The sequence below is a fragment of the Arachis hypogaea genome, chromosome 8, assembly GCF_003086295.3.
Source record: "Arachis hypogaea cultivar Tifrunner chromosome 8, arahy.Tifrunner.gnm2.J5K5, whole genome shotgun sequence".
NCBI classification, from domain to species: Eukaryota; Viridiplantae; Streptophyta; class Magnoliopsida; order Fabales; family Fabaceae; genus Arachis; species Arachis hypogaea.
This window is the reverse complement of record NC_092043.1, coordinates 8,299,124-8,321,476: the sequence shown is the minus strand read 5'-3', so window position 1 is coordinate 8,321,476 and position 22,353 is coordinate 8,299,124. Positions and strand designations below refer to the sequence as shown.

Here is a 22,353-nt window from a genome sequence, read left to right as displayed (position 1 = left end):
TTAGACATAATAAAATTTAAATTAAAAAATAAAATTTTAAAATAATAAATTAGTATAACATGAGAAAAAAAATTATTATTACTAGAGAAGTGCTAGAGAGTCAACAAAATTTGTGATTCCCTCCCTTAATTTCACAACCACTGCTAGTGAAATTGAGAAAGAGAACGTAATATGAATCAAGCGCTACACTGCACAATTTCTACTATTTTCAAGAACTATATTTTTAGTTTTGCTCACTCTTTACATTGTTCTTTAATTTCACAGATAACTCAAGCTGTTAGACTGTGTACATCATTGAAATGTAATGTATAAAAACATAATTTCTTCTACTATCACTCAAATTGGAAAATATGAATTTTTTTATTTAAAATAAAAAAATCCCATAAGAAAGCAAATCAATGTTTCCATCATCCAGAAATAAGAAAAGTTGTAAAAAAAAAAAAAAGACAAAAATGCACCATGTTTATGTAGTTATTTGTCAACTCAAGCATTTTTCGTATTCCTCTCTAGCTCTTGTATTCTGCTTTCTATCTCGATCTCAAGGCTGGGAAAAGCTGATTCACTGGTCTTTGCTGAGTTTTTACTCAAATGGCAACTACATAATGCCCTTCAAATTCTGTTTTCTTCGCTTGCAATTGTATCTAACTGAATAACTTGAAGTCAATTCTGGAAGCAAAATATTTGCATGCTTGAATTGAGTAATCACTGTATGCTAAGATGAACTTTTATTCGTCAACAAATACAGTAGCCAGCTATTTCACATACGTATGTACGGATGGTGAATACAAATGCTTTTATCTTCCTCTAGGAGTATGGAAAACCAATTTATGCTATAAGCATTGGTCATTATGGATCATAAAACTTCCTAATGGATAACATTACATTCATAGATTATAAAATTTTTGGTACAAGATTATAACCCAATATTGCCTTTTAGTAATTGAGACAAGACATAAATATTACCAGCAAAGAAAGAAAATTCGTGTTCTAGGACATGCTATCAGGTACATATTTCCAATTTAGAACACTATATATCCGTATTTTTATCTTATCCGGTCCTAACTACTATAGGCAGACCAAAAGTCCATCAGTTTTAATTAACATCCAATATCTGTTACAATATAACCTCAAGAAGAAAAATGATAGAAGACCATCAAATGATAGAAGACCATCAGAATTTATAGTTTCTGGCCACTACTTTACCATCAACTCAATTTCTTATATATATATATATATATATATATATATTCTTACTCTAGTAATCTAACAACGTACTTTATCCCATATTTTTAAACATTGATGGCCAAAAACAATAAATTATGAAGGCCATGTAGCATTTCTCGCCTCAAGAAACCTACGCAGAATTTGATGCAAGAGGCGGCTAGCTCCCCAAGGAGGAAAAACAGAGAGGAGCACAAAAGAGAAGGGGATGAACTCACGATTATAATTAAGCATTAAGAAATTAAATAAGCATCATCAATATAATAATCATGATCTAGTTTGACCGAGAAGGACATCCTTATAAGGAGTAGGAAGAGGCTTTGAAACTTTGGTTTCTTCAGGTGGTGGATTATGTCTTATTCTTATTTGATGATGTTCTGAAAGCAGGGGAACATGTCCTTCTCTCGCTCTTATTAGTTGCTCTTGTGCTCCACCTCGCAGCTTCTCCAGCCTCATACCATTCATTTGTTGCATCTTGAACACTTTCACCACATTTATCAATCCACCAATGAAGAAAAATATGGTACCCGAGATTCCTAACCAGATCCAATCCCTACCCTGCCACAGTATCAACATTAATAATTGACTCGGATTAGTTAGTACATGATTCATTTTCCAATTTAGCAGTTCATTCCTATCAAATTAGATAAGATGATCTACCAGTTCAACATTATGCCAAAATCTTTCTCATCAAGTAGCTAGATACTTAGATAGGTTTCCTTGTCGCATGTGTATGCACGGAAGTGTGATTTGTAGTATAATAATCTAATAACAAATATATTTTCCTTTTAAATTCATTGTGCTATTAGGACATTAACTAGAAAGCATATCACTAAAACAAAAAAAGTATTTGACCTATTGAGTTATATTTCAATTTTAGACCTACAATTAATTTTAAATGTCATTCAACTAAGATCGGTTTAAGTATCATAACTACACAACAAATTCTCCTAAATCAAGAGTTTTCATAAGATAGATATACACTCATACCAATTGTCAATCATATTATATATAAATCATAATATTCCTATAATAGTAACATACTATATGTAAAACATGAGAGTAAATTAAAAGCTTCTTTCAAAACTAATATTGCAATTAAACAAAAGGTATGGCGTAATTGATTGCTGAATACTTAATCAATTATGCTAGGTGTCCACTAAAATCAGCTACTACTAGTGTAAAATACACGTTAAGAATAAATTAAACTACACATATATCAATTCGTATATCAATACAAAAATATCCCGTGATTGATTTTAGTGTACAAATAACATTTTTTATACTTAATTAGTCACCACTTGAAGGCTATACTTACAAGTAAGCCGAGGCCATGGTGGATCACTCTAGATTGCTCAATATAATTGAGGCAGGAACTAATCATGAACAACATACTCCCCATCAAGAAGGGGATATACACACATTGCTGCAAGATTTGAACATGACCATCTGCTCTCTCGTAGATTTGACATGAATTGTGAATCGATCCCACCACCCATAGTACAGGACCAGCAACCAACATGTTCAGAGCATGCTTTTCCAATTTGAAGTAACCATGTCCTTTCTCTTCCTGCATTTCCCTCCACATATTACAAATATTAGGGAAAAAAAAAACACATGCTACACAATCAGAGCTGATTTGAATTTTTTATATATACGTAGCATTATTGTAACCTAAAATTACCTTATTTAACTACTTAAAGTCTGATTTAATAGATGTTACATTTACAATTACAAATTTATTATATCTAATGTTACCTAGCTATTCGAACTACAATTAAGAAATGTAAATTAAGATAATTTGAGTGCAATAGTACCTGAAGAAAAATGAAGAAAACGGCAAGAAAAGTAAGAAGCGTTCCGAGCATGTTGAAGAGGGGAACAGCGAATTCGACGAAGGCGAGCTGAGGATCAAAGGCCATCAACTGAAAGCGGAAATCAATGGGAACAAGATGCGCCATAAGGTCATGAAAGTTTACGATTAACATGAGGCCCAATGCAATGAGGAAAACCACGAGCCCCGAAGAAGCCTCGGAAGAAAACTGAGATGCGAAACCACAACTCAGGACCACGGTGGAAAACAGGTAAAGCCCCGCGTTGATGTACTCGTAACGGTTTCTGGTGAGGCCCGGCCCGTACGTACGGAAGTCCCTTGCCGATGCTAGCTTCACCATTATTTTCTGTTATTAATTTCAGATCTCGAGAGTGAGTGAGTGGGTGAATGAGTGAATTAGTTATTTGTTTTTGTGATTTGTTTTTTGTGAGGCATGCATGGCGTGATGGTGGTGAGATATGGGATTTTTGTGACACGTGGCGACGTGCATGGAGTGGGTATTGGAGAGTGACACGTGGAACTGTGTGGAGAACAGGGTGCCGCGCGAGGCAGCTGGATGGAGAAGGATGATGAGCTTTGTCAACTGCTTCTTTGTTGCACCATTTTTGTGGGAAATAGTAGTGTCAGTTGTGTATGTGTGCATAGTTTACTAATGCCACCATCGCTGTCACACTCGTTAATTCAAGGACAAATGTATGTCATGTCATGTGTTAAGACTTAACCTCGAGAATACTCGCCTCAATACCTCAAGTTTAGTTTTTTTATTTGAGACATTAATAAAATTAGGCGAATTTTCTGTTGTAGAATATTTTTCAAGAGTAATGTTAGGGCCAACAATTGTTGTGATTGTTAGCCATTAACTAATTATTAATGATGATTTAATGGTGTGAAATTGATGTAAGATTTTATCCAATGGTTCACCTTTTTCTGCTGGTTACATGCTGGCCAAAATTCATTAAAATTGCTGGCCCCTAGACTTTTCCTATTTTCCACACTTATTTAAATGAATTAGTAAATTAACTACTTAATTAATTTAATTTGATTTGTTTTGCATTAATTTTTAATGATTCTTTAAACGATGTCGTCTCTAGTGGTCTCATTAGTTTGGTGACTATGGTAGCTAAGGTCCAATAACCAATCCAAACTTGAAATATCGCATGTTTAAAGTTATAAGAAGCAAAATTTGATTAGATGTAATAAAGATAAGAGTAATTCTCTACATATAAGTGATTTTTCATACAAGTCATACAAGTCATTTATAAACACGCCGTTTTACGTTTTTTTGTGTGCCTCTTTTTCTTCTTCTTCTTTCTCTGTGCTTCCTCTTCCTCTTCCTCTTCTTCTCCTTCTTCTTCTTCTTTCTTTGTGTCACTTTTTCTTCTCTTCCTCTCTCTTTTTTTATTGAAATTTCTTCTTCTCTTCTTGTTTTCTCTTTCTCCTTCATCAAAATCACCAGAAAAAACGAAAAAACATTATTCAAGGTACGTTTCTTGCCTTCTCTTTCTCCTTCTTCTTCTTCTTTCTACACGTTCTTCTTCCTCTTCCTGTTCTTCTTCTTCACTTACGTACTTTTCTCTTTGTTTTCTTTCTTCGTTATTATCGGTTTTCATTATTTTTTGATATCAAGTTTTGAAATCGTTTTTGAAGAAGAAGAAGCAGCAGCAGAAGATGAGGAGGAAAAAGAGAAAGAATTTTGAATTATGCATAAGGTGTACTTCAACGAATTTTGGGTGTATTTCTTAAATTCTTTGGGTGTATTTTTGTAATCCTTTGGGTGTATTGATTTCAAGAAGAAATATACTGTCTCTCCCTATATTGGGTGTATTTCTTAAATCCTTTGGATGTATTTCTTAAATCCTTTGAGTGTATTTCTGTAATCGTTTGGTTTATTTCTGTAACTATTTGGGTGTATTTCTGTAATCCTTTGGATGTATTTCTATAATCGTTTGGGTGTATTTTTATATCGTTTGGGTGTATTTCTGAAGTTCCATCATCTTCAAAATAATTTCAAAGCTTGATTTCAGAAACCATGAAAATCGAAAAAAAACAGAAGGAGATCGAAGGCAAAGAGAGAACGCTTTTCCATACAAATCATACAAGTCATTTACATTCACGCTTCTTCTTCTGTAACGCACGTGTTAGGCCCAACTTCTTCTTCTTCTTCTTCTGCTTCTTCTTCTGTAACACGCGTATTAGGCCCAACTTGTAAGACTTGTAAATAAAAATGACTTGTATATGTAATACTCCTCTAAAGATAAATGCACTAATGAAACACGATAACAAATAATTCTAAATCAATAAACAACTACAATAGTGAAAAATATCTATTAATATCTATTAATATCTATTATGAGATTAATAAATTATTGTGAAATTTCAAAAATCAAAATTACAAAATTTGGGTAAAGTGAATCAAAAAATTGAAAAATTCTCAATTGCAATAGTAGAGGTGTGATTCTCTTCAAGTTATAAAAAATCCTGCAATTACTAGACTAAATTTATTTTTTGTAATATATTATGTCTTTTATAAATATATTACTAACTATTAAACATATCCTAATTAATAATTTTATGTAATAACTTTTTTAGTTATGCAATTTTAAAATATTTTTTATTTTTTATTCTAATAAATAGTATTTATATTAATTTAATTTTTTATTTTATATTTATTCTTTTTTAAATTAATTATTTTTTAACTATATATAATTATTAAAAAAATAAAAAAATTATTAATCATAACATATTTTTGTTGTTGATAATTATATGACATCTATTAATATTAATATTTTTTAACATGTATTTGAATAATATAATAGATATTAATTGATTAATAAATTAGAAAAAAAGTTAATTTAAGGGATAAGTATTATTTTGGTCCCTAATGTTGAAGACCAGAATCAAAACCGTCCCTGATGTAATTTTTGATTTAGAATCATCTTTAATGTTGCATTCATTTTAAAATCATTGGTTTTAATAATTTTTTTCTAAATGACAAAAATACCCTTTTTTACCATTTCATTCTTTTTGTTCTTCTTCTTCCAAGAGAAGAAATTCTCTTGTTCTTCTTCTTTCAGAAGAATAAATTCTTCTTCCATTAATAAATTAAAAATACAGATTCAACAAAAAAAAAGAACACACAACTCAAAATAAGAAATTCAAGAAATCCAAAAATGAATCAACAATAAATCCAAAAACAAAAAAAAAACAGCAATTCAAAAATCAAAATAAGAACAAAACAAAATGCAATATTCAACAAATCAAATTCAGATTCAAATCCAGATTCAACAAATCAACATATAACAATAATAAAATAAAAAATAACAAATTAAAATCAGATTAGAAGTAGAAGCAAGAGCAGACCCAGAAAATATAGAAGTAGAAGCACTCAAGCAAAAGTAAAAAGTAGAAGACGAAGCAGAAAATGCAGAAGCAGACCCAGAAAACAGAAGCAAGATGCAGAAGCAGAAGCAAAAAGTAAGAAGCAGAAAGAGAAATGGCGAGGCGGTGAGGCGGCGAGGTGCAACAGCGAGGTCAGCGGCGACGGTGGCTCCAAGCTTCGTCGTCGCTGTCGCCGTCCCCCTCCCCCCTTCCCCTTCCCCCTCTTCCTTTCTCCTTTTTTCTTTCCCTCCCCTCCTACTTCGTATACCCTTTTTCTCCCCTCCCTCAAAATGCGTTTTCTTTTATTTTTTTTAAAAAAAATTATAATTTTTTTATTAAAGTAGGAATAGTTTAGGAATAAAATAAAAAATTTATTAAAAAAGACTATTTTAATACAAAAAAAACGTTAAAAATAATTCTAAATCAAAAATTACATTGGGACGATTTTGATTCTGACTCTCAACATTAGGGACTAAAATAATACTTATTTCTTAATTTAATATAAAAAATTAAATTTTATATAATTATTTAATTATGATCGAATTAACAAATTTAACTTGTGACTTATTAGTTGAATCAATAACTCAATGATCTAGTAATTTAGTTGGATCGATTGTCCTTCGATTTTTATAACTATGATTTCAGTCCTTCAAATTTTAAAGGCATTAAAACTAATTGACATTTTTAACTTTCAGAAATCACTTTATTTGCAATGTTATATGCATATTAACAAAAGAAAAAATTACCGTATTTAATATCTAAAGCATAACGTTAATGAGAATAAAATAAAATATACTTATTATTTTTTTATTGAAAGTGTGTCTCGTAATTACCGCTAGCCACCATAAATGCAGCCATTAGAGACTTAGGCTCTTTAGACAAGTTAATTCATCTTGTGTGTAATTCAACTTAGATCTTATATACTACAAGCATCCAATGACTTCAGTTTGTCTTTTAATATATGTATTTTATCACATCTTATCCTTATAAAAATATTTAAAATACACATAATTATATAAATTTATATAAATATTATCACATACATATCCAACTATATTAAGAAAATAAATTATGTAACAATTATTACAGAATAATTTTTATATATATTCTATAATATAATCGTTATGATGTTTTAAAAAAATCTTTCAACGTACTTAAACAAATTGTTTTAATATTCTAATATTTATTTAAATACAGTTCTTCACATAATTAAAGCAACGCTGGTTAACTATATTTGAAGAGTTTAGAAAATTATATTTAAGTATATAAATATATGACAATATTATTCTACCAACATAGATATACTTTTAATAAAATAGTAAATTATAATTTCTTTTTTTATTAAAAAATAAAGTAATAAACCCTGTTTCTAGACTAAATTTTGTGTGAAGTATGTACCATCTGTTAATAATCGCATTTAAACTTTTGATATTTAAATTTAAATGTTGAATGAAAAATTGAAAATAATTTTAAAAGTGGGTGAAATAATTTTTTGTTGGTTTGGGGGCGTTTGGACTTTTGATGTAATTTATGAAATGAAAAATGTAATGGTGTTAATATAGTTTACTTAGGGTGGTTTAGGGATTAAGATAATTTAGTCTAGGAATAGGGTTTGACTTATCAGAGTTAGTCTTAAAAAGACAGTATTATTGGGTGATAAGGAGGTATAACGGTAGTTACACGTGCATCAGATCTACCATCTCTCAAGATCATACCAAGCTGGACTTTGGTACAATCGCAGAAGCAATAAAACCATCGGTTGAAGCCGACCCATCCCTAAAGGTAAAGTCTGTAATTGCTGAAGTACAGTCAAAGTTCAACTATATGATAAGTTATTGCAAAGCATGGTTGATCAAACAAAAAGCAATTGAGAAAATATTTGGTGGGTGCGTGGGAAGCTTCTTATGAAGCTTTGCTAACATTGTTTGAAGCAATGGTTGCAAAAGAACCATCAGCAACCGTTGAGTACGAAACTGCAGATGCTTACAGAGGGGATGAGTTGGTTGAGGATCTATGGATTTTGACGCGAGTCTTTTGGGTTTTCTATCCTTGTATTAAAGCATTCAGAAGCTGCAAGCCGCTGGTACAAGTAGACGGCACACTCTTGTATGAAAAATATAAAGGGGCTCTCTTAGTTGCAGTATCACAAGATAGAAATGAAAATATCGTGTCTCTTGCATTTGTCATAGTCGAGGGTGGGACCGCCGATACTTGGCACTTTTTTCTTAGCCATCTACGAACGCATGTAGTTAATCAGGATGGTGTTGGTCTTATCTCTGATCGACACGAGTCAATTATCTCAGTTGTAGGTCGTAGTGATGGAGCATGGCAATACCCGAGGGCTATCACATGTTTTGCATCAGATACATAGCTTCTAACTTCTTGAGAAGGTTCAAAGTGCCACATATGCAAAAGCTGATTATCAACATATGTAAATTAATTATTAACTTTTTAGCATTTTGTGGCCGACAGTGAATAGTTAACAACAAACTGATTGTATATCTTGATTGTGTGATTCTCTTGTGGTAGGCTATTCTAGAACAATGCGTGAATTCAACATGTGTTACCAGAGATATTGTGAGTAGGGTGTGGCTTACAAACAGTGGCTCAATAATATTCTTCGGTCGCAACATGCCTTGGCATACAATGAAGGACTTCGCTGGGATATATGACCATTAACCTAGTGGAGTGCATTAACATTGCTTCGAAAGGAGTACACAATCTTCCTGTGACAGCCCTTGTCAAGGCAACTTTTTACAGGCTTAATGTCTTGTTCACTAGGAAGAAGGCCGAGGCCGAGGCTCGTATAAGTGCAGATCATCTATTCTTTGAATATGCAACTGAAAAAATTCATCTAATCAAAGGGCATCAAGAAACATCCAAGTTAATCTATTTGACAGACATAACGAAGTTTTTGAAGTGCGTGAGATTTTCAACGATTTAGGGTTTGTAGTAAATCTACGTCTTTGGCATTGCGATTGTGGTGAGTTTCAGGTCGATCGAATTCCTTGTCGCTATGTATTTGTCTGTTGTGCAAACCAGCACCTAGATTGGAAGCAGTATGTGCATGAGGTATATACGATGGGAGAGATCCGAAAGGTGTACAAAACCTGATTCAGGCCACTAGGAAACCCAACAACATAGCCTGGTTATCAATGATCACGACTAGTACCCAATCCTCACCTCAGGCGAGTGACCAAAGGTCGTCCTAAAAAAATACACTTCTTGAATGAGATGAATGTGCGTGATTTACGTGGTCCTAGGTGTTGTAGGCTTTGTGGTGGTGAGGGTCACAGCCGAAGTAAATTCCCACACCGTGGGGGAGCTAGTACTAGTGGCTCGACTGCGCATGAATAGTTGTTAGCTTAGCTTATTTTTAGCATTTATCTTATTTAATCTTGTATTCAATTGTATCCATTTAACTCACTTTTACTCTTATTCAATCTTATTTTTAGTGGTGTCCATTTAACTTATTTAGGGTGATATTCAGTTGAAGTTTAGTTCTTTCAAGGCACATTTCATACAATCAAATTTAGTTAAACCCTTACTTTTTAAAAAAAAATTCGGACATAACATCTCTTAAAAATAGACTTAACCACTCTTAAGGTTTTCTCAATCTCAACAATTCATCAATCTTTTCTCAACAAGCTTACAAAAGTGTGCACTATCATCAAACAAGTCTCACTCTAAATATGTATAGTAAATATTAGTACAAATTCATCTATAAAACAAGCCAATACATATAAATTTACATTCACACAACAAATGGTTCATTTAGAGAAAGTTTTCTTCATGCTTCGTTCTATTTTGGAACATCATTTTTTTACCCTCTTCTTGATGGTTGATGGGCTCCATCTAGAGGCACTTTTATGAGCCGGATCAATCCTAAGGTGTTAACCCTTATCCTGAGCACCTGAATGACAACAAAAATTAGTCCTGGTCAATATTCATGATCTATAGTATGATAGCCAACCCTAATCAAGAAACAACAGGGTGAATAGCTATCCTAAATCAACAATCATAAACAATTTAACACAATACTATTACTATATCACTAAATAATGTCTCATCAACAAAAATATCAATTCCATTCAATGCATAACAATCAAATTACCTGCACCAGCTTCATTAACCATCTCATCACCTGTACCAACCTCATCAACCGCATTAGGACATAAACCAAGCTGATCGACCTCATGCTCACCTGCACGAGTCTCGTCAACCACATTGTCAGTCTCCTCCTCGTCCTCCTGAGTGAAAGGTTGTGGATATTCTTCCACCTGACATATTGCAACAACCCGTATTTTTATAAATTCGAACATAACCTTTCCTAAAAGTGGATTTAACCACCCTTAAGGGTTCCCTCAATTCATAAATCATTTCAACCATCAACCACAATATCATCAAATTAAATCATAACTTATTCGTAATATCAGTTACTATAACAAAAATCACTAAATTCACATCTTAGTTAAATTTTACCTGCGAGCGAGTGGAAAGCTAGTTTCCATCGGCAGTAGTCCTATTGACGCCATTCGTATCCATACCCATACAAGGAGCAATGATGGAGGATCATCCATGTCCTTGCAATCATATCTAGATGCCCGATATAAGAATTGATACATGTGTGTAAGGCAAGATGAACCTCAACTAAACTCATGAATTTGAGAAAACACACAAAGCAACGGTAAATACTTCTAGTGCACAGTGATTCTACACTTGTCACTAAATAACATCGTTCTAAATAGACACATTATGTGACATTTTACATAAATTTGTCTACTTACTGGGTCAGTCAAGTGTTGGCACCGCTTTAGAGTGCGAAACCATGCTAGCTTGATTCTGCTTCCTCTATGGTCGTTCGGGCCAGGAGCACTACCAAATTAGGTCATGCACTGCTTCTCTAACCCACTTGTATTGTGGTCAGTTGTTCCAGTAACTGGCAAGCCGTGAGTCCGGAGTCCAAAAATCATGGCGACGTCCTCCAAGGTAATCGTGCACTCGCCGTGTGGAAGATGAAACATGTGTGTCTCGGCCCGCCACCTTTCAACTAGTGCGTCTATAGTTGGACCATGAGACATGATCCTCCCAATCTGAAATATATGATAGAACCCACTCTCTCTTAGTTGTTCTTCCATCCTAGCATCATATGAGTCTATCTGGTGTAAGTGTCGTGTGCAAATTTCTTGAACCCTAAAAATAAAAGTAATAACTAACGGTCAATAACTAGAACTAGTCAATAATTACTATTACTAAATTAATACTCGGTTTAGTAACAAATATAATTAATAATTACTAAAAATCTAAATAATTTATAATTACTATTTGAATTATTAATTATTAAGCACAATAATAAATGCAAAAATTACTTACATATACAGAATATTAAAGATATTCTAATATATACTCATCAGTATGTGTGATGTCATATTTTTCCATCTTTATCTTTAACTTTACATTACAGTAAAACATTATACAAACCGTTACTTATATTTTTCTTTTCTCTTTTTTACTGAAAACATTAATAATAATAACTCTTAATCTATTTACTAAACACATATCCTAAGTATTAATAATTATCTTCCATTATTTTCCAATATATATTGCCAAAAAACCTAAAAATAGTAAACATAGCTAAAATTTAATAACAATAACTCTGTTTTTTAATAAATAATTAAAATAAAAAAATTTAACGGTATATATATATATTAATAATTAATAATAATTCAATTTTATTATTAAAAACTAAACGCACTACACATATAAGTTAACTAAAAATTTAAACAAAAAAAAATTGAAACATCTAACATTTTATATAAAAAAATTCTAAAAATAACCCATACTCATTAAATAATAATCAAGGCTAATATATTTTAGTCAACTTTTAACCTAAAAACTTAAATCACAAAAAATTATATCCTAGTTAAATAAATAATTTTATTTTAAAATCAATTATTTTAAATAAAACTAAAGTTACTAAATAATTATATTTTTTAATAAATTATTTAAAATTAACCAAAATTACTAAAAAGGTCTATTTTAAAAAAAATTAAAGCACAACTAAAATTGTTAAAACGGGCTATTTTACAAATATATATATATATATATATATATAATGAAACGAAAATTAATAAAATTTATGTTTTTTAAAAAAATTAGTTAAACTAAAACTAAAATTAAAAAATATATATATATATACTAACATCCAATTAATATTATACACCAACGACAATTTATCAACACTAACAACTAATACTATTATTATAAGTATAATGAAAAAAATATATTTTCTAACTTCTCCTAATCAATTAACAATTAATTTATTTATCTACTTAAAAAAACTTAATTTAAAAAATTATATACTATTTATTTTTAGAACTTTTAGCTTAAAAAAATAGGATTAACCCTAACTAACTACTAATAAAACGTATAAAATTTTTTAACCTTTCTCTATGTATCATTGCTGCCATTTTTCTTTGTTGTGGAGTAAGAAAAATCTAACTTTTATTTTTGTTCTTCAAATAGAAATGAGTAATGGGGATAGAAACTATGGACCGAAGAAGAAAGAACGAAGAAAAAAGAAAATTGACTTTTTGGTTAACGCATGGGAAGAGAGAAGGAATTGTCACATGTCGGTCATGTAGAGCAAAACGTTGATGACGTTTTGTTCAATACGTCAGTGCGGTTTTTCTTAATAACAATGTCGACGTTTTTGTGATGGCAACTAACGACTTTATAACGGTGTTAATCTCGTCTGCTAGGTCATTTTGGTGGGTAACACCACCTTTGGCCCAATATTAAAAAAAAGTTCATACAAATTTATCTTCTAATTTTAAAATTTTTTAAATTATAATATTTATTTAAGTTTGAATTGATTATGTATTGTTCTTTTCATTATTATTATTACATATTTATAGTATTTAGATATTTTTTCTAACTTTTTTCAAGTTTTTTATTTCACTTTTAATTTATGTCCACTCACTAAAAATTAAAAATTCGAACCAATTAAAATTTAATCAATTCAATTCTTTTTTTTTTCAAATTCAAACCATCTCAATCTATGAACATTTCTAGATGGGAGTAGGGTAGAATTCAAGTACAAAGCCAAACCTATTCGATTAACTTGTATTTCTTTTTATATAAATGTACATGATTTTTACTACCGATAATCTAGTATATATAAACTATAAATATTTGTGAAATATTAGAGAATTAGATGTTGTACATGTGTTTGTTTTCAAATAAAATTATCTTTCTATGAGTTAGTTGGATTGAACAAAGAATTATTCCTACAAATATAATTTTGATGGAGATATTTTAAACCTATGAACAAAATTCTATACACATAAACTAAAATTAAGAGTTTATTATCAATGCTAAAAAAATTAATATTTTTTTTTCGTTTTTGGGACAATACAACACGCACCCTCCACTCACACGCACTAAATATTCAAAAGATTCAAATTCATATGACACTCTTTAGGGAATTCTAATGTTATTAGAAAAATTTATGGGTAAGGACGCCAAAAATAAACATGTGATACTGATATCATGTGTCAAATTTAGATTGTAAGTTGTAACACATGTAAGATGCATTGATTGTGGGGTAGTTATAAGTTCCGTTTTTCGTTTCTTGCCAGTAAAATTAATAATATTAATTCATGATTAGGCGTTGATGTAGGACATATTTGGGATAATTATAGGGATCTAAGTAGTGGACCTATCTAGTGGGTTAAAGTAGGAGGGATATTCTTTTTAGATTGTATTATTTTTTGCAAGTATATGGACTTTAGTAGTAGTTATTATTTGGAATAAAAAAGAGAAAAGATAGTCGAAAAATAAAATTTGTTTTGGTTGGGCAACATAATTTTCTATTATATAAGTTATAGTAGAAACAACAATATAGAGAGGATGAACAAAAGAAGAAAAAAAATGAATATCAGAATTTTAAATTTAAAAAATAATTGAAAAAAGTAAATAGTAAACTTTATCTTTTTAATCCTATAAAATTGATATTTATCTTTTTTTATATCATTAATATGTATTTGTTTCTTCTTACAATTAATTTTTTATTCTTATTTTACTCACATCTCATTTGATATCAACGCTTATTTATTTGTTCTTACTCTAATTTCTTGAGATTTTACCACTAATTTCAAATAGTTAACTTAAATCAGGTCAACAACTTAAATAATAATATTACCTTTGAAATTATTACTAAAAATTTTATTTTAATTTTTTTGTAGCATGTATTAATTAATTTATATTGTACAATAATAATTTTAATATAATTATGGTTAGGTATGATAAATAGTAAAAATAATTTTAATTTGTAGTCATTTAAAACAGTAAGAGTGAGTTTTTTAATAACACTATATTTATCTAAATAATATGTTAGTAAAAAAATTAAAGACCACCTATTTAACCATATTAATAATTTATAAAAAATATTTGAATATTTAACATATTATTTTTATCCAATATTATGTACATACAATTTGATGCAGTTTATGTTAAGTAAAATGAGAATATTTTGTTTTTCTAACTTATTATGAATGTATTTAAGAAAACATGTGAAACTTGTATGGTAGAGATGAAGATGTTGAGATGGATAAATGATCATACACGATTGTATATTATAAGGAACGAAGATATAAGAGAGAAAGTTGGAGTAGTGTAACACCCTATCACACAAAATCTTATGCTTAAGTCATAAGACAGAGGTGGTGAGGTATCACGGCTTCTAAGAGTAAAATTCTCTCTCTCTCTCTCTCTCTCTCTCTCTCTCTCTCTCTCTCTCTCTCTCTCTCTCTCTCTCTCTCTCTCTCTCTCTCTCTCTCTCTCTCTCTCTCTCTCTCTCTCTCTCTCTCTCTCTCTCTCTCTCTCTCTCTCTCTCTCTCTCTATATATATATATATATATATATATATATATATATATATATATATAGTGAAAAAGGTATTTAACTAAGACTCTCTCTCTCTCTCTATATATATATATATATATATATATATATATATATATATATATATATATATATAGTGAAAAAGGTATTTAACTAAGAGCCTTAAAAAATGGTAAAACAAAATTGCGAAATAAAAACGCAATGCTCAGGATACGAGATAACTTGTATGCTAAGAAAGCTAAAGTTCATAAGTATAACTAAACAGAAAGTGAAAATAGAGAGTCAAGGATACAAAATAACTAGCTCCTGACTCAGCCTGCAAAGTTAAGGCTGGCCGGAGAATATTTTCATACTTATATACATAACCCGAAGCCCAAAATACATACATAAAACCTAGTTCTCCAGAAACCTCTAAGAGGTACAAAAGTAAAGTATGTTGTCGGAGAGTTAAATACATTAGATTATATACAAATATACACCCAAATAACATCCCAGAAAACACTTCGCTGCAAAACTCCAGACGCTTACCGAGGAGCCTCTCGACCTGCATCTGAAAAATAACAACACAGTATAGGGTGAGAACCAGAGGTTCTCAGTATGGTAAAGGTGCCACGCCCATAAGATATAAGGTCCTGGGAATGCCAGAGGCAATCCTAGAACGCCGACACTCAAATTATAAAACTTAATAGATTTAAAGACGAAAGCCATAATCAAGGTGGTCCACTAAGGTTCTTGATCTTAACCAAATTCTAACTAAATCCCTTAACCATTTCTCCTTCCTCCACAATCTTCCAAAATCACCAGTAGAACAACACAGACAAACAAGGCAGACAAAGTAAGCACAAGTAAAGTACAAGTAATACAAGTAGCAAGGATAGCAGGTAAGCATGATAATCACATAGGCAAGCCCAATTAATTTACATTCAAACAAAGCACACATATGCATATGATGTATGTTTATCCTACTGGCCGTGAGCTCACACGTTGGTTACTTTGTCAGAACCCGATACATCTGGTAGCTAACCCAGACATTTGTCTCTAGGTTGCACATCTCCAGAAGGATCATAAACGAAGGAGAGTGCCTTTCCACATTGAAGGAGTATGCCTTTCCACCTTGCAACCAGAGAAGAATGTGTAGAAAACAATACGAAGGAGAGTGTCTTTCCACCTTTCGCACATCCACATCACGACAAGAGAGGGAACTTCCGTCATCAACTTGCCATCCGAACATATATTCAAGTTAACACGCAAGCAGGATTGCACCCAGACCTTGCCATCTCGACCATTTCGGCCACACACTCATCTCGACCATTCCGGCCACACACAGTCATCCCAAGTCTCATCATTTTTAACCTTTACTTCATCTCCAAGTTACTTCTATTTGCTAGTTTCAACTTACTACTAGAGTTACTACTATGATCTGGGGCTAAAAGAGTAAAAATAGACGTTTAGAAGTTTGAAATTTGACTTAAAAACACAAAATTCATTTTTTTTGCTGAAACAGGGACTACGCGTACGTGTGGGTGTGCAAAAAGGCTTGCTCGTGTACGCATACTCCCTGCTCGTGTACACATGGATCCTACCCCGAAAGGGTTGGTCGCGTCGCGAGCGACAAGTCGCGTACTGATGAGCGGATAATTTGTACGCTTTTTGGCATTGTTTTTAGTATGTTTTTAGTATGATCTAGTTAGTTTTTAGTATATTTTTATTAGTTTTTAGTTAAAATTCACTTTTCTGGACTTTACTATGAGTTTGTGTGTTTTTCTGTGATTTCAGGTATTTTCTGGCTGAAATTGAGGGACCTGAGCAAAAATCTGATTCAGAGACTAAAAAGGACTGCAGATGCTGTTGGATTCTGACCTCCCTGCACTCGAAGTGAATTTTCTGGAGCTACAGAAGCCCAATTGGCGCGCTCTCAACGGCGTTGGAAAGTAGACATCCTGGGCTTTCTAGCAATATATGATAGTCCATACTTTGCCCAAGATTTAATGGCCCAAACCGGCGTTCAAAGTCACCCTCAGAATTTCCAGTGTTAAACGCCGGAACTGGCACAAGGATGGGAGTTAAACGCCCAAACTGGCATAAAAGCTGGCGTTTAACTCCAAGAGAAGTCTCTACACGAAAATGCTTCAATGTTCAGCCCAAGCACACACCAAGTGGGCCCGGAAGTGGATTTTTATGTCATTTACTCATCTCTGTAAACCCTAGGCTACTAGTTCTCTATAAGTAGGACCTTTTACTATTGTATTTTCATCTTCTGATCTTTGAAATCTTTTGATCTTTAGATCTTTTGATCACTTTGGGAGGCTGGCCTCACGGCCATGCCAAGACCTTGTTCTTATGTATTTTCAACGGTGGAGTTTCTACACACCATAGATTAAGGTGTGGAGCTCTACTGTACCTCGAGTATTAATGCAATTACTATTGTTCTTCTATTCAATTCCGCTTGTTCTTGTTCCAAGATATCACTTGTTCTTCAATTTGATGAATGTGATGATCCGTGACACTAATCATCATTCTCACCTATGAACGTGTGCCTGACAACCACCTCCGTTCTACCTTAGATTGGGTGGATATCTCTTGGATTCTTTAACCGGAATCTTCGTGGTATAAGCTAGAACTGATGGCGGCATTCAAGAGAATCCGGAAGGTCTAAACCTTGTCTGTGGTATTCTGAGTAGGATTCAATGATTGAATGACTGTGACGAGCTTCAAACTCCTGAGGGCGGGGCGTTAGTGACAGACGCAAAAGAATCACTGGATTCTATTCCGGCCTGATTGAGAACCGACAGATGGATAGCCGTGCCGTGACAGGGTGCGTTGAATATTTCCACTGAGAGGATGGGAGGTAGCCACTGACAACGGTGAAACCCTTGCATACAGCTTGCCATGGAAAGGAGTAAGAATGATTGGATGAAGACAGTAGGAAAGCAGAGAGACGGAAGGGACCAAGCATCTCCATTCGCTTATCTGAAATTCCCACCAATGAATTGCATAAGTATCTCTATCTTTATCTTTATGTTTTATTCGTATATCACCCATATCCATTTGAGTTTGCCTGACTAAGATTTACAAGGTGACCATAGCTTGCTTCATACCAACAATCTCTGTGGGATCGACCCTTACTCGCGTAAGGTTTATTACTTGGACGACCCAGTACACTTGCTGGTTAGTTGTGCGAAGTTGTAGTGATCACAATTTCGTCCACCACGTACGCAAATCTCAGGTCACGCGTACGCGTGGGCTATGCGTACGTGTGGCCATGGAAAAGTCCTTACTCGCGTACGCAAGCTCCCTGCTCGCGTATGCATGGATCCCAACTCGAAAGGGTTGGTCGCGTCACGAGCAGCTGAACACAAACGCAAATGCCGGGTCACGCATAAGCGTGTTTCCAAAAATTTCGCTAAGTTAGAAAAAGAAGTAGAATTTCCAATTTCAACCCCAAACTTCCGACGTGCATAAATTTTCCGTTTTAAATCATTTTTCTTTCGTTCTTCGAACGGCGTAAACTTCACGGACCCAATTTTTCTACAAAATAAGTTTGAAAATATTTGGGAGTCCAGAAGCCAAGTTATGGCTTGCCGAAATTTGGCCAAAATTCAACTTTACACAAAAACCTTCAAACCTTTATTTTCATTAATTCACCATTCTATATCAATCCTTTTACACTCAAAATTAGTTCCAACACATGCAATATCACAACAACACAGATTTACAACCTTCCATCATCCATCATACCTCAATTCTAAACAATTCTCATGCATAATTTCACAACTATATCACCAGGAGGCCAAGAGATATGCATTCAAGCTTGTTTTTAGGTAGTACGGAAGTGGTTGTCAGGCACGCGTTCATAAGTGAGAATGGTGATGAGTGTCACTTGATCATCACATTCATCATGTTGAAGTGCGAATAGATATCTTAGAACAAGAATAAGCTTGAATTGAATAGAAAACAGTAGTAATTGCATTAACTCATGAGGAGCAGCAGAGCTCCACACCTTAATCTATGAGGTGTAGAAACTCCACCATTGAAAATACATAAGCACAAGGTCTAGACATGGCCGAATGGCCATGCCTCCCAAATAACATGAAACAATCGAAAAAGGGTTCAAAGACCTGATCCTAAGATCAAAGATGATCAAAAGATAAAAATACAATAGTAAAAGGTCCTATTTATAATGAACTAGTAACATAGGGTTTACAGAAATAAGTAAATGATGCAGAAATCCACTTTTGGGGCCCACTTGGTGTGTGCTTAGGCTGAGCATTGAAACTTCCACGTGCATAGGCTTTTCTTGGAGTTAAACGCCAGCTCTGGTGCCAGTTTGGGCGTTTAACTCCAGCTTTTATGCCAGTTCTGGCGTTTAACACCAGAAAAGGGTCTCTGACCGGAATTTTGACGCCAGTTTGGGCCATCAAATCTCAGGCAAAGTATGTACTATTATACATTGTTGGAAAGCCCAAGATGTTTACTTTCCAACAAAATTGAGAGTGCGCCAATTGGACTTCTATAGCTACAGAAAATCTATTTCGAGTGCAGGGAGGTCAGAATCCAACAGCATCTGCAGTCCTTTTTCAGCCTCTGAATCAGATTTTTGCTCATGTCCCTCAATTTCAGCCAGAAAATATATGAAATCATAGAAAAACACACAAACTCATAGTAAAGTCTAGAAATGTGATTTTTGCATAAAAACTAATAATTATATACTAAAAACTAACTAAATCATACTAAAAACAATACCAAAAAGCGTATAAATTATCCGCTCATCATCTTTTCAACCAAGGAGTTAATTAAATGGGAAAGCCTTTCAATACACAACACAAAAAGGTAATGGGATAAGGGATTTTCTTGTCTTATGCCTCTGGTCGGGATGAAAGTTTCTGAATGAGACCCATTCCAAAGCAAGTTCATAGTTGGAGAGGAAATGCAATGATAAATAATGTTTACAATATTATCCGGGATGCCAATGTCTTTAAGAGTGTCAATGATGAATCTCCAGTTGAATCGATCATACGCCTTCTCCAGGTCTATCTTAATCACCATAAGACCTTTCTTTCCATTTCTGGTCCTTATCGTATATATCACTTCTTGTGCGACTAAGATATTGTCCGCACTAACCCTTCCTGGGATGAAGCTTTCTTGAGTATTAGGCACAATAGCCCCTAGGGTCGGCTTAATCCTATCATCTATCACCTTGGTAACGATCTTATATCAAACGTTACATAGGATGATCGGTCTGAACTAGGCAAAGTTCTCTAGGGAAGGGACTTTAGAAATAATAGAGATAAGAGTCTGGTTCATTCTAGCAATATTTTCTGGGTTTCTAAAAATTATTTGAACCCAACTTACTAGGGAATCTGCCATAGTATCCCAGGAATGTTGAAAGAACTTAGCTAGAAGTCCATCACTCCCAAGAGCCTTCCAGCTACCTATATTGAAAGCTACATGCTTGACTTCCTCGAAAGTGATATTCTTGTTTAGGTGGGCAAGGTCATCTTCTGGCACTCTAGGAAATTTACCTGCAATAGGAAAGTTAGGAAACACCAAAGAGTAATTATCAGGAGCAAATAAAGATTTAAAAAAGTACACATCAGTGTTTGAGTTCTTCCACATCATCAATCCATTCTCCTTCATTATTCTTAAGCGAAGTGACATAGTTCCTTCTTCTTCTCCCATTTACTTTTTGATGAAAGTATCTTTATTCCAAATTTTAGCTTCATCTGTAAAATTATCAATATTAGAGACAAGATCTCCCTGCTTGATTCAACTATTTTTTACTAATCTTTGGTAGCCTTCATGAAGGAGCCAAGGTGCAAGAAGCCTGAAAGGTTTATCTCTTCTTCTTGTCCCTAAGTTATTGAAGTCTAAAAGGATGGGGGTATGGTTAGACTTTAACTTAGGAAGATGTTTAACACCGGCTGATGGGAAGAGATCATTGAAACCCAAGTTACAAAGAAACTGGTCCAGTATTCATTTGACTCTAGAGGTTTGATATTCCACTCTTTCTTGTTCCAAAGGCACCAAATACCCCCCGCAAAACCTTCAGCTTCGCTTCTACACCAAGATTCAAAACCTAGCTTGCAGATAATCACCTCAACTTTAGATCCTGAAACATGAGTTTCAAGGAGGACACACAAATTCATATTATACCGATAGGTTAAATTTTTAATAATAATGGGAAATCCTTTAGCAGACACCCCTCTATAATTCCAAATTAAAATATTCATGAGAAAAACTATGATGGAAATAATTTCAAAAAAACTCCCTTAAAGAAAAGGATTCACTGAGCCTCATTTGGCTTGCTATTGATGGCTTGAACGTCCATCTCTACAATTTGGTTAGCGACTTCTCCCTTTTGGAGATCAAGTTCTTTCATGTTTTTGTCCTTCCTTGGTTTGGAGCTAGACTCGCTTGGGTATGGAGGTTTGTTCCCTTCTTTCTTACTGACCTCATTATTATACCCACCTCCCATAATACTAATGATGAACGCTTTAGTTGTATGATCTAAAGAGCCCCTCAAGAGAGTTGATTGCACATACTCAGCTTTAGCAATCTCTTTGTTTAGGTAAGAGAATTGCCTCCAATATTCTTCATGAATTTTTTCCTTGCCTTTTTTATTCTTCTGGGATGCTTCACGGCTGCTTTTATATGCTTCTATAATTTTATTTTATCCTAATTTTTGGGAATGCTTTGGATGATCTTGGTATTTTAAATGAACTATTTGATTTGCTTAGCGACAGGTGTTATTTTCTTACTTATTGTTGTATACTTTTCTTTATTGATAGGAATGGAAATTTTTTGCCTTTGTTAATTTTTTTGTATATGGTGAGTATTTCCGTTTCTGAGATTCTGATTTGCTGATATTTTTTTGCTAGGTTTTGCTGGACATGCGTCCTTGTCATCTCCTGAATTAATAGCTTGGGTCCCATTTGAGGATAGCTCTTCATTGGAATGATTATCTTCTTGATTTGCCTCTGCAAGGATGTGGAACCTTGAATTTTGGAAACCTTCCT

At 33.2% G+C, this 22,353-nt stretch overlaps 1 protein-coding gene across 1 annotated transcript; it reads right to left on the bottom strand.

Moving 5' to 3' along the window:
* Positions 1 to 1,070: 1,070 nt before the first annotated feature.
* LOC112705943 (uncharacterized) lies at positions 1,071 to 3,499 on the bottom strand. Its single transcript, XM_025756985.3, has 3 exons — positions 3,039 to 3,499; positions 2,540 to 2,791; positions 1,071 to 1,779 (listed from the first exon to the last, which is right to left on the bottom strand). The coding sequence occupies exons 1-3, from the start codon at positions 3,393 to 3,395 to the stop codon at positions 1,489 to 1,491; spliced, it is 900 nt and encodes a 299-aa protein (XP_025612770.1). The 5' UTR covers positions 3,396 to 3,499; the 3' UTR covers positions 1,071 to 1,488.
* Positions 3,500 to 22,353: the final 18,854 nt, after the last annotated feature.